The sequence below is a fragment of the Melozone crissalis genome, unplaced genomic scaffold (assembly GCF_028551555.1).
Source record: "Melozone crissalis strain CALT ecotype California unplaced genomic scaffold, PUWL_Pcris_2 ptg000026l_1, whole genome shotgun sequence".
NCBI classification, from domain to species: Eukaryota; Metazoa; Chordata; class Aves; order Passeriformes; family Passerellidae; genus Melozone; species Melozone crissalis.
The window spans coordinates 6,433,506-6,447,523 of NW_026535804.1; the positions used below are offsets into that span (position 1 = coordinate 6,433,506).

General features: G+C 39.1%; 1 protein-coding gene across 1 annotated transcript in view; it reads right to left on the reverse strand.

The window, feature by feature from the left end:
* Positions 1–13,801, reverse strand: part of B3GNTL1 (UDP-GlcNAc:betaGal beta-1,3-N-acetylglucosaminyltransferase like 1) — a 102,907-nt gene extending 89,106 nt beyond the window's left edge. The window contains exons 1-4 of the mRNA XM_054278927.1: positions 13,732–13,801; positions 10,177–10,293; positions 9,977–10,076; positions 4,972–5,036 (exon numbers count right to left, since the gene is read on the reverse strand). Coding sequence (XP_054134902.1) covers positions 4,972–5,036; positions 9,977–10,076; positions 10,177–10,293; positions 13,732–13,782 — 333 coding nt within the window. The 5' untranslated portion in view covers positions 13,783–13,801. The remainder of the gene's footprint in view (positions 1–4,971; positions 5,037–9,976; positions 10,077–10,176; positions 10,294–13,731) is intronic.
* Positions 13,802–14,018: the final 217 nt, after the last annotated feature.

The window sequence follows — 14,018 nt, forward strand, 5'->3', positions numbered from 1 at the left end:
AAAAGCTGGCCCCTTCAGCCAGGCTGTGTGGAGCACATTGGGCTCCACAGTGGTAACTTCATCATTCTGCCTTAAAAATTGGTGCTTCTGCACTTGAGAAAGTAAAACAAAATATACAATTCAATGCACAATACACATCTACTTTTTGCAACCAAGGGCAAGTTCACAGAAAACAAAACATCATAGGTCAGTACTAAGGTGCTTAAGCTCACATTACACACTCAGTATCTCCTGCTTTTCCACAAACTTCTTCATATTTGTCTGCTCAAAATGAAAAAAGGATTGAGAGCTGATACACTTCACTCCCACAACAACAGCACCTTCTTCCCATCACAGTTATTAAATTCAAAATACAACCAGCAGCAGCAGCGGGAGGAATGTTTCACTCACTGAGCAACAATATGGCATCTCCAAAATCTTTCAATTCATCAAATGGTCCATTCATTTATCCTGCACCTGCTCAGACTAGAGGGAAAATCTTTCTTTGCCATTGTTCAGTTCAACTCCTTGAAGCAGGAAAGTGAAATGCCTGGGACCTCCAAAAAGTGGCCTGTCAGCAGCTCTGCTGAAGGAAATATCCTGATCCCAGCAATCCTCCGGGGGCTGCTCTTTGAACAGCCCCACACCATCAAACTCACTGGAACCAGGCACTCCAATGGCACCCACAAATCACCTGGGACTAATCATCTGTCAGTACTTGCAAGAAAAAATCATAAGAAAAAATGCTACTTTTCTGTTTCTACTCCCAAATTAAACTGAGAAAGAAGGGGACAACAAAGAAAACATTTCAAATTTAAGAAGCTGACTATATTGAGCACCTTTCCTTTTTTTGAGCATAGCAACAAACAGGTCTACATGGAAAGATCTATGTGGTACTCTTATGAACCTGACAATCTTTTTAATGGAATCTTTTAATTAAGTATCACTATTAGTTGGTCAGGAATCTTTTGCTGTAGAAGCAGTTCCCACCTCAGTGCATTCATTCAACAAATGCAGACACATGCCTTTCTATATCTTGCTTTTCTGTGCTCACTGGAGATCACTTTTGATTTTTGCTCATAGTTAGATCACTGAAAAAAATGATGTGTTTGCAAGGAAGTGAAGCAGGTAACTCACAAGGTGCTCAGCAGCAAAGCCAGTAAACCCAGACAAGAGTAAAAACTTCCCCAGTGATTCCAAATGCCCTCTTTGACTGCTGAATAGATGAACACACATGTAGGGAGAGGTTATGGCAACCAAATTCTGAAGGTTTGCCTCTTCATTTAACATTTCATACCAGACAGAGACATTTAATCTGGTTTTAATACAAGCATATCTTTACAAAAGAATGAGAGAGATGATGCCTTCAAGCACTTGTATTTTGACTTTTTGGGGCTCATTAGTGATTAGGAAAGATGGACAACTCTTCTGGGAATGGAGTTCACCACTACATCCACACCTGCTATTTGTGAAACAGCTTATTTCAGTTTTTAAATCAGAGGATAAGTTCCCAAGGAACAGTATGTTAAACAACAACAGAAAGAAAATCTGATCACATCTTAATTTCCTAAGAAATACAGACTAATTTGAAATAGAGGAGGAATATTTCAGAAATTTATTAATGCCTGTAATGTATAATGGCAACTAAAAGGAAATCCATGCTTCCAAACCCAGGAAGTTACAGAGGCTGGAAAAACAATCTGTTTATAACTGAGTGTGCCTGACACACCTGGCTGGAGAAGGTCCCACCATCTTCCTCCAAGGCCTTTAGCAACACCCCTCAACGAGGTGGGTTTGAAATTGAACCTCAAGGAACACATGAAATTTGAAATTAAGCAATTATGCACACAGCAATAAAGAATTACCATTCCCAACTTAAATCATGCAAACCAATCTCCCAAACCAAAAGGAACAGGTCAGCAGCTGCCAATTCCATCACAGGAATGACAAATCTGCAGTGGTTCACCCTCATTTTTGGTGAACAAAACTTACCTGTGTCCCCATGGCATTTTGGACAATTAGCAAGCAGTGACACTGTGGGAACATGGTTTAAAGTCATATCTTTGAACTGCCTGAGAATCTCTGAAATTGTGATACACTGCCAACAGAGCCTTTCAAAAGATTAAAACAAGCACGTTAAGTTCTCAAGTGATTATGACTGGGTTTGAAACACTGCAGGTCAAAAAAGGACACATTTTTATGTTTCTTCTTTAACAGTCAGAAACTCTCCAACAACATTGAATAAATGTGAAATAAAACCTGGAAACTCCACAGAATAAACCTGAAATAAACAGAAACAACCTGAAATAAAACCTGAAACTCCACAGATTATTAGGATGAAATTAAAGCACGATCCTTTTTTAAAGAAATACAGTTTCAGACAAGTAGAGGCATGTTTATGTGCATGTCAATGAAAACAGCAGTTCAAAGCAGAATTTTTAGTGTAAGAGTTCTGCTGTGCTGCAAGGGGGTAAATGCTCCTAAAAAAGATGGCACCACCCCAGAGAAGTGATAAACTACAGCTACAGTACAATGAAACTGGCAGATAAAGTCATATATGCAGACAATTTGAAGAAGAAAAGCTAACAGCGAAATATATTTGCAAAATTAGCCCTCATTTTCCCATATTATGAAAAATTTGTTAAGTAGCTTCAATTTTTCTACTTGTTTTCCCAGAGGGGAAAAAATGCCTCAGCAGCTTGGAGGTGAAATCTGTAACAACCACAGTAAAAAACTCCACAATAGCTGTTAGTCCAACAGCTGCCACTTCACACTAGAAAAGGCTGATCAAATTCTGACAGTTCTGAGACCTGTAACCTTTTTTTTCCACATTTCTTCCCAGTTTGTTGTCCTCAGAAATCTGTGTTGAGAGACATAACACGAGCAGCTTGGCTCCAGCTGGAATGGCAAGCTGGAGCCAGCATTTCCAAAGATGCTCTCAAATATGCTCATCCACTCATTTCACTTCACAGAGAAAACAAAGAATGCACAAAAAGCCAGGGATGCATTTCTCCACCTATCTGTGATGTGCACAAACAGCTCCATTCCTCTCCACATCCACCTGTAGCAAAGCTGAAATTGTGGCTGCACTTCTGAAGGTCAATTCCTTGGCATGGCTGCAGCACATTCCAGCAGGCTGATATCAACATTCCTTCCTAGAGAGCTGGATGCTGGACTGGTGACTGAAATGAAGGAGGTAGGTGGTGTGTGGAAGCAGAGTTGTTAAACAGCTGGCAACATCTGTGCCCCAGCTACTAGCACACAACATTTACTAACTACAGCCAAAACACTGAGCAATTTTTGGACTTGTAGCAGTTTCAACATCCATTTTATTGGCTCTGATCTGTTTTCAGCAAAACATGGTAGTCACAAGGGGAGACAGTAGAAAATACATTTAAGTAATGCCAGGTATTTAATATTTCTTTTGTAACAAGATTGGGCTTCTGGTAGTCCAGAATGCCTCTGATTTGAAGGAGCAATAGAAATGCATAGAACAGAAAATCCTTGTAACATCTCCTAAGCTTATCCACCCTGTAAACCATAAAATCCTCAACTCACTTCAAGTAATGCTTGGTAATATTAAATACAAACTTCTGCTAATGACAATATTGCAGAAACAGAGTATCATTACCAGTTATATTCCTTAATAACTGTAATTTGACTCCCTGATGTTTTGTTTTCCTGCAATAGTCAGCCAACAGATACACAGCAGCAGGAAGATTTTAATATATGGCAAATAACAAATTGAGAATTCTGAAGAATCACTATGAAAATATGAGTTAACTTCACTAAGAGAATGTGATTTTCTAGTTAACTGCTAGTGATTTTCAAACAACTACACCTGCCTGGATGGAAAAGAAAGACTAACCCATAATTTACTTCAGTACATCATGCTATACATATTTGAGACAGAAGATAGGAAGCTTCTTGGGACAAGAGTAGATTAATTTCTCATTCAGGTACTGGTGGACTCAGATGACTTCAGCCAGCTCAAGCACACACATTCCTCATCCCACAGACTCCCTAGAATGCCCTGTGCAATGTAATGCAAGCCTAGAATACTCAAACTTTGCAAACCATATGGAAGTTTCCTTGGGTTTTGTTTCTTTTTAATTTTAGATATGTAAACAGCCTCACTGACTAACAATATATCACAAAAATCACAACATTTTAACATATGAACAAAAAAAATTTCTTCCATCAAGTTGATAAGGCAAGTGTGGTTTGCAAACTGAAGGATTTCCCTAATTAAAACCTGAAAATGGCTGTAGAGCTCACAAACCTGCTCTCACAACACTTTTTACAAGCACAGACAATCATAATATTCAGTTGAATTGTAGCTGAAAACCAACCCTGTCAGCAGCCTGTTCATCTTACCCTAACCCATAGTTCAGTTCCAATGAACTGAGGGTTCAGAGGGAAAAAAAAAATCAATCTTCAGCTGAAATTACAGGAGATCAGTGAGCCTTGAAGGTCCTGCTCTCCTCGCCTGCTCCCAGCACACGGCCCCACTCCTGTGCTCAGCTGGGCACCTTTGTGAAACCATTCCTGCATATTCAGCTGCATAAGTGAGATCCTTATCTTCGGGTTACTGAGCTCAATGGCTTCACAGAAGATATCCAACAAAGGACAGGAAAAAAAAAATTCAGCTTGGAAGGTGAGACTTCTCCTATTTTACATCAAAAAGCCACTAGATTAGCTCTTAGTTTCTCATCAATACAATTTTCTGAAGAATGTGGGAAAGAGAAATCCTCAAAACACCTAAATACCAACCTTGCCCAGCCCTGTTCACAACAGCTTGTGAAATCTGATATAATCAAAGAATGATGTAAGGCTTTCTACAGGTTGGAATACAACTTTACAGCCATAAATAGTAACCAGCACGTTAAACAAACTCCTTTAAGCAGGTTGTCTTACAGCAAATCAGCAACTCCATTAAAAAGGAAAGGATTTTATTGACAAAACCAAGTTAGACAAAATGCATTAACTTACTGAATCCAGAAAGCAGAGATAGGTTCCTGAGCTCTGAATTACTGCTTGATTTTTAGCAAATCCAACTGTCGAGAAAGCAAAGATAAAAAAATGAAGGAATTTTTACTGTTGCATCTTTTAAAATCTTAATAAAATGGAACAAATGAAAAGAAAATACAAAAATCAGTATCACATAAGGTACCAGATTTTTCCATATTTAAAGCAAGGTAATTTGTGAATATTGAAATAGGAGGCCTATGTCAGTCATCTCCTCTGAGTGAGTACCAGAATTCTACAATCAAGTAGAATAAGAGTACTTTTGCCAGCCCTCCCCAAAGATATAATATGTAATTGTGTATCTTGAACGGGGCAGGTTTTATATCCAGAACCTCAGCTTGTAGAATCACAGAAAGCTTTGGGCTGGAAGGGGCCTTTAAAGGTCATCCAGGCCAACCCCTTGCAAAGAGCAGATGCTGAAAACCCTTCATCTTCATTCATCTTTGAAGCCCTAAAAAATACCAGCAAATCATAAAAGAGGCGGGGAAGGACCAGAAACTACTGTTCTTCCCATCAGGGTTCTCAGAAGGACTAAAAACGTTCTGTTCCTTGGTGCTTGTTAAGTATAAAGTTTGCAAATACAAAACCTTCACATGCCATTCATGTAAAGGGGATGCAGGAGGAGCCAAAGAAGGCTAATTTATTAGAATCATACAGAGAGCACAAAGGTGATTTATTTATAGCACAACATGTTGTATCACCAATGGAGACCACACTAAAATGTCACTTCAGACAAATGACAACATTGGCACCCAGGGTGTCTCAGTTTCTGACTTCCTGGCACTTTTTACCAACCCATTCATTTCAGGAAGAAATGAATGAACCAGAGAAGCAAATTGTTTTGTCAGCTTAATTTCTGAAGTAGATGACTGCTCTGGAGGATCAAACAAATGGCAGAAGCAGATAAATAGGAAAGAGCAGGAATCCACAGCTGAAGGTAAGGATTGGACTGCAGCACCCACTGGGATACACCCACAAGGTGGAATGCTTGCCTGGGATCATTTTTGCAGGTAGCCAAGGTGAACCTAAGAACTTTCTGATCTCTGAATTCTTGCCCTGGGCAGCATTCTAAGAAAACCCCACCCTACATCCAGTGTTAGTCTGAAAAATGCTGCATGGATTCCACTTGGTCACATATGAAACACTTCAGCTTCCTCTGGAGTATTTATGGAATCAAGTCAGGGAATCCAGCAAGATCACCCTGGCCTGCAAAATGAACATTATTGTGAAGAGATGCAATACTGTAGGGTTTTTACTCTTTAGAGGGAAAACTGAAAATGTAGAGCCAAAAAATCTTACCATGAAGTGGAGCAGAATAATTTTAAATAATATTATCCACAAAGTTTCTGTCTTAGCATTTGAAAAAAAGCAGAATTCTGTAATTCTCTTATCCTTTTATGTGTTACAAATTTAAGTTAGCTCAGGAAACAGATTTAACTGGGCTCAAAGGTTCCCTTAGTTGTAATGCACGTGCTCCTTGGCTCTTTTGCTGAGCTGTCCAAGTACAGAAAAAGACTTATGACTGCATTTCTTACTGCCTCAAGGAACATTATGTCAACTACCACCAGAGCAGGACTAATAAAGGCTCCTCCTTATATCTGTGTTATTTTTTCTCATGTACTTTAATCCTCACCTCAACTTCTCTTCATTGTGTGTTTTTTTGGATTTATTATTTTACAGGATGTTTACATTCTGCCTTTTACAGACGTGTGAACGTGGAATCTCCTCTGCACAGTAACTCTCAGTCTCCTTCCCACTGGCAGTAGAAAAGCAGCTGGCAGAGGCAGGAGCTGCCACAGCAGCAGAGCTGGGTCCTGGCACCACAACTGATGCAAGTCAGCAGGCCTGGGCATGCCAAAGCAGCAACCCCCAGTCCTTCACTTACCCCCAGTAAAGCAGGAGGTAAAAGAACAGCACAAAAATGATGACAGAATTAAATTTGCCCAATTTTAAACACATCAGTGCTATCAGAAGCCACAGCAGCTGTAAAGTGGCCTGGACTTACATTTCAGTGCTGTCATTAACACAAGCAAATATTTCAACGACTTTCAATGGAAAATAATTCATTAAGGAAGCAAAACTGTAAGAAAAGAGTGAAGGAGGCTTCAAGGCAACTAGAAGATGGCAATTATATAACTCTATGAACTTCCTGGAGTATTTCAGATCTTATTTTCATATAAACCACTTTAAATAAAATCAAGAAATATCTAGTATTTGTTATGAGAATGAGTTGGAAAATATTTCTTGCTATGTTTAAGACAGAAACATCCTGAGGTTTTTCATATACCAGATACCTTTTAGAGGAAAGAGAGAGAAGAAAATACACACATTTTTTAAATTATTGAGAAGATAAATATAACTCCCCATAGAAGAAACTAGGTATTAAAAATTCTTTCACCACAACAAATTCTGTGTTTGGCATGAGTAAAAAAAATTCTTTAATATTACTCTACTGAACAAAATGAAATGTTTGTGCCAGGTCTCTGAGTTTTGTAAGGCCTGCTTACTTGGTGAAAAGAGCCTGTTACCATGGTTACAGCCGTAAAAACTTAAGCCTCAGTGAGATATTAACATTCCTTACTCTTGGAAAGAAAAAGGTTTCCTTTTTTTAGGCAAGTGACCCTTTCTTTTTTCCAAGGTTCCCCCCCTTTCTTTTACATGTTAGAAAAGAATCAGAAATAAATCCTAATCTTGTGTAAATAGTTGAAGATGTGAAGCCTGACTAGTACATTGTTTCTGTACCAAAGCATCTTCTTTTAAAGGCAAGGCTCCTTCCAGTTGTACCTAGTCCTTAACAAAATGAAAGTAAATCACCAAAAGCAAACAAATGCTATGGATTTCAAGTAACCTGCTTCTAAAATTTAACAACCATGAAGTAAAGATGTCCTTGTTTTAATTGTGACCTGAGAGTGTCTCCTGGCTTTGTTTTTTTAGCAGAACTATGCATTCTACACTATTATTTAAATTATATTTTTAAATAGTGCACAGCCCCTCTCACCCCCAATTTATTGAGATCTGTTCAGTCTCCAGCTACCCCAACACTGACAAATGCATGCTAAACCAAAAAATAATTTAATAATCTGACATATCCCTAATGGCACAGTGGAATTCACAACTGGAACTCAGTTTTAGGTTCAGTTTCCTGAAGTGCAAAGGTGAACAGACATCAGAATTCTAAAATTTAAAAAAAAAAAACCATCCTGCTTGTGTGTTCTGGCAAACTAAAATTAGTTTATACACAATTGATACAACACTCGAGTAAGAACAACATTTTAGACATAGCAAATGTTTATAAAAATGGAAAATATGTTACACAACATGATGGGATTAGTAGAAACATTACTAGCTATCTTAAGTAACAGAATTAACAACTTCTGGGATTATTCTTTGATTTAGGAAATTGCAACCTACTTCATTTCTTGATCAGTTTCTTGATCAGTAAAAGAAGTCAGTTTCGAAAAGAGACTGATCACCCAATAGCAGAGGGGGGACAAAAAAGAAGAAAAAATTTACAGGATTATGAGTAATTCTTGACATTGCTCAACTCCAGCTGTATCAGTTGCCCAAAAGAGAAAAATTCCGTCTAAAAACCTTGTCTGCCTTTTGTCATTACCAGCCCAATAGTTCTAATATTACAAGCTGCACTGTCAAAACAGCACCAGTTCATGCTAAAGGTATTAAAATACTAAAAATATTTATAGTAAGGGTTATGCTGTGTTACTTCAGTATTGCTATGTCTGACAACTATTTAAAAACAGATGTAAAGCCTACAGTCGGGAGAAATGACAGTAAATAAAGCCAGGGGCCTCTCCCAGGTGGCAGATGAATTCAGTGCACAAACTCCCAATTTATTTGCATGTTTCAACAGGGGATGAAAAGCAAACTTTCTGGAACAGAAGTGGGCTTTTGCATAAGAAGATCATCTTGAGGAGACTCTAAAGAGCCTGAGTTTCTTTCCACTTCAAACAGGACGTGCAGTGAAAAAACAGCAACTGTCCAAATTCTGTGTTACAGTGTTCCCAAAGTGTGACTTTTAAGAGATAACTTCAAAGACACAAACTTGGAACCAACAATTCCTACCTGTCTACTCATTAAAACAAAGTCCAGAATGACAGAACCATTGGTTACACAGCTCCAGTACAAACTGTGAGCACATTGTTCTTCCTTTGTGATCTTCCAACTTTACTGTCACTCAACAACAGCTTCTCCAAAAACCAACTGACTTTTATTTCTGTTTTACATTTTAGGAAGATTTTGTGCTAAAACCCCCCAAACATAAACCAACCAAAGCAAGCAAAAGAAAATCTGTTTAAAGAGAGATTTATTTGTAATCTGCTGCAGTGGGAGATAATTCATATTAGCATGCAAATGAATAGGGGATCACATCACACACCTGTCTGACAGCTCACTAAACATATTGGTTTAGCCCTTTGAGTGAATACTTGGGACTTTAGTGAGAGTTTTTAGCTCATATCAAAACTTATAAAACCTCTGTTTTTATTTGATCATTGAAGCAACATCAAAAAGGTATTTATTTTCTATTTCAGGGTCTATTTTACTGGACTGAAAGATATGCATTTACTTTTAAAATCTTTATGCAAGGAATTTTTAATATATTTTTTTCTTAAAACCCATCTCCTGATGATAAATCAGATATCAGAAAACCACAGTAAAATTGTAAGCATTAACAACATTGTGTATACTACAATTAAACAAAATTCTTTTGCTTTTGCAGAGTAGAGCACACAAGTGCTTAGCCAAGTTCTTCTTTCCTTGAACATATAAACAAATTTTACAGAGCCCAAAGCAACAGGGCCAAATTCAAATTGGAATGAGTTTTCAAACAGAGCTCTAGAAAACAATGTGGGTTTTTTCCATTGCAGTGGAAATGACTACAAAGACACTTTTCAAACTCAAAATCAGAAAGTGCCTGCAATAAGAACCAAACTCACAAAATTAAACTACATACCACCTCGAGGCTGAGAGGAATTGTTGGTTCCAATGATTACTGAAACACCAACTTCTTCCAACTTGATCTTCCATTTTTCAATTATTTCAGCTGAACCATCCTAGAAAAAATAATTACATAGATGCAGCTATTTTAATTTGTGTGCTGAAGTCAACCAAAATTTCTTAGAGACAGTATTTTAAAGGAGGTCTGAAACACACCTTACTGGCATCATTAAAAATTGACAGCTCCATGGTTCCTTTAAAATCTTGTTCCCAAACTGACTTCAGGCATTCATCTAACCAGCATTCACTGTTGTGAACAGGCATAATGATAGACTACAAGAAAACAAACAGAGATCCACATGCATGTCAGGAAGCATATTTTTGTTTACTTATAGTATATTTAGTAAAAAGGAGAAGTAGCAGATCCTTCTGAAACTAACTTTCACCAAAAAATGCACCTTAAAAATATAAAAGTAGGTGAGGAACATTTACTTTCTTACAAATATATGATTTGCTTTCTTCTCTATCAACCTTCTTTTTAAATTAAGTTCCACAAGATGGTTTTTGGTGGAAGTCCAAGGAAACAAGAGAGACCACTGAAGCAAACCCACAAAAGAAACATCTGTAACACCACCCTAACCTGTTTCTTGTATTCCTGCATTTCTTGAGACACTCCTCACTTTTGTCCTCCATTAATAATCTTACTCATCAATTTCTCTTCAAGCCTAATTGGAGATGCTCATTTATGCAGCTGGACCCTCAGGGTGCAGCCAAGATTTTAACATTTATTCCACTTCCAACTGCTCTAAAGCACGTTGGAAGTTGATCTGTGATGGAGCTCCACACACTGCCATCCCAGCTTTCCTCCTACAGCCCCTTGCTCCAGAGGGGCACACACAGCAGGAAAACACACCTGAAAGATTTGAAAATTGGTTAGAAACCAGAGAGGAGGGCTTTATCTGTTCAAGTCTAGTTACTCATCACTGATCTAGTTATCTCTAAAAAGCCAACAATCCCCAGAATTCTTTCAGTGTCTCAAAAGAGAGCACATTTCCTTCACAACATGCCTGAGAAATCAGCCTGGTGGTACCCTGGCTGTGTTTGCAAAGGGAGAGCCAAGTCTGAACCTGCTAAAATTACTTTTAGATGGGGAACTTAAGGACCTGAGTAACTCCTAAATAGTCTCATGGGACATTTCAAGAAGTCCCTAGAAACACAACTTAAATTCCTCATTATTTGGGGTAACCACAAATTGGAAGAAAGGAGGATTTGTTCCTATTGTGAGCAGGAGAGAATCCTAAGAAACAAAACATTGGGATACCGAGATGGAATTATTCACAATTTAGGGCCATATACAAGGTGTAAATACAGGTGCACCCATCAGAAAGCAGATTTTTGGACACTGAAGGATGTGCACACAGGTACAACCCAGTCCTGTGTAGGGTACAATGATTAACAACATTTCACAGCCAAATAAAACAGAAAACATCTAAATGAATGAACCTACTGATTTTTGGCAGGATGATGGAACAGTTCTTAAAAGAAGTAGGACAAAAGTTCTCTAAATCTTTAAGCAAAGTAGGCCTTTGATTTGTTTTAGAGAGATAAAACAGGGAGAAACAACAAAAAAGTGAAACTGACTATCCAATAATTACAACATACAGATAAAAAAGATTATTTCAGAACTGTCTCAAACTAGTACTTATTTTAGATACTAAAATAAAAGCAAAAATCTGAGATTCTGAAATACTATATTCAATTTACTCAAGATTTTCGTATTCTTTATATGGACATGGCAATTAAATACGACCCTGCACATTCATACCAATCAATGTACCATATTCATTCACAAAAAAGGGTTCCACAATTCTTCAAATGACAATAAAAACTTGTGCAGTTTTGCACATCCAGAAAAATCAGTTATTTTTCAATTTGTTTTCTGATTCATTCAGTAAAAATTTGACTAAGCCATCACCAACTGGCTTGCCATTGGTTTGAAAACTGGAACTTCTTTGCTTTTTTTCCGTGGTGTACTCCTGTTTTAAGTCAGGGCAGCAGTGTAAAATAGCAAGATGATGTTTGACCTCCCTGTTTAGTTTGAACTGAAAGCAGAAAAAAGTACTTTGAGGGCAGCACATATAAAACAACCCATAAATACCTGATGGCACTGAGGTGCTCTGAATTGAACTGCTCATAATATATTTACATGCTCCTAAACACATTCCTGTGAGCAAATTCTAGTTCCACAGAACCATGCAGAACTGGACACCTGCCAAACTAAGGCCCAGAGCTGAAGTGCTGATGATACTTCTGTGTAAAACCTGAAAAATTAACAAATCCACACAAACAACTGTACTCAGCAATAGGATTAACACCTCAGAGTATTGCTGATGTATCCTAGAGTTTCACCATTTTTGCTCAGCTCACTGGTATTCTGTGTTTAGTTTTAGTTTGAGGATAAATCAACAATCCAGACTTTCATTTCTCCCTCGTTCATTACCAGGTTTGTACCCTGGATTAAGAGTTGCAACTGGGCAGTCATAAATTGGCTTTCAATGTCATGTGGCTGTATCAGAATAATTCAATCTCCTTGGACCATTTAAAGAGGGGAACAACATGAACCAGGGCACTATTTCACTTACAGGTACAGTCTCATGGCAATAATACCTCCAGAGACTGTGTCTGCTTCTCCTGTCCCAAAACAAGATCAGCCACAGCTCTGGCATTGCTGACAAACCCTCTCCAGGGTCAAACACCAACCTTGCTAAGGTACTCACTAAAAGCAGGCATAAAAAAAAACTAGAATGGTTTTTCCAGTGTTTTTTGCTAGTTTATGCCAAGTCTTACTTCCCAATCCCAGCACAGATGATTATTTTAGTTCTCCTTGCTGCAGCCCTTCATGTATTTGATGACTGCTACCAAAACTGAATTACAGAGGTGTTAAGCTCCCTCAAAGTAATTTTGAGTATTTGGGAGATAAATTGCAAACAGCTAATGTGCTGTTGGCATTACAAATCATCTGAGTGATCTGAGTCACCATTACCATTGCATTAGCTGAGGCTGATTTACAGCAGCATCCAACAGAGCCTATGAGCCAAATGTGACTCTTGAAACAGAGCTGTGAATCAAACCTGGACTTGAGCATTGTCACACTACCTGCATTTCCCTGAACCCCACACATTCTACACAAGTATTACGTATATTTCTATATTTAGCATGGTGACCTGTTTTTCCCTGAACTCCACACATTCTAGACAAGTACTATATATATTCCTGTATTTTTATATTTCTATGTATATAGCTATATAGGCACAGATAGAGATAGATGTTGTATATTTAACTTTATTTATGCGTTTTATTTATAGATAAGTGCGCATATCTAAAAATTATATCTATATAATACATATACACTATATATACACACACTATATACACATATATATGCATGTACCTGTACATATATACATATATATATATACATATATATGTGTGTGTGTACGTATATGTACATGAACATATACATATACATGCACATATACGTATGTATATGTACATATGCATATACATAAATATATACATATACTTGTACGGGAAGTAACAGAAACAGGAAGTGTTGTAGGAAGATTTTACGACTTTCGTTGCCAGCCCCGTGTACCCGAACGCGCCGGCACCGAGCCCTCCGGGGCCAGCCCCGGCCCCGTCCGAGCTGCCGTGTCCGCCCCGGGCACCCCCAGCCCCGGGCACCCCGGCCCGGCCCCGCCTGTCACGTACCACCTGCACGGGGGGCTCGGGGCTCCCGCCGGCTCTCCCCGGCTCCGCCATCGCCGCCGCCCCGCAGGGAGGAGCGGGAGGAACAACCACAGAGACGGAGGCTGGAGCGGCCGGAAGAGGCTCTGCTGGCGGCGGCTGCCGAGCCCCGGCTCTGGCCTCGGCCCCGGTCCCAGTCCGTGAGGGCACAACCGGCCCCGGCCCCGGCCCCGGCCCCGGCCCCGGCCCCGGCCCCGGCCCCGGCCCCGGCCCGCGAGGGCACCCGGCCGCGGCCTCGGCCCCGGCTGTGA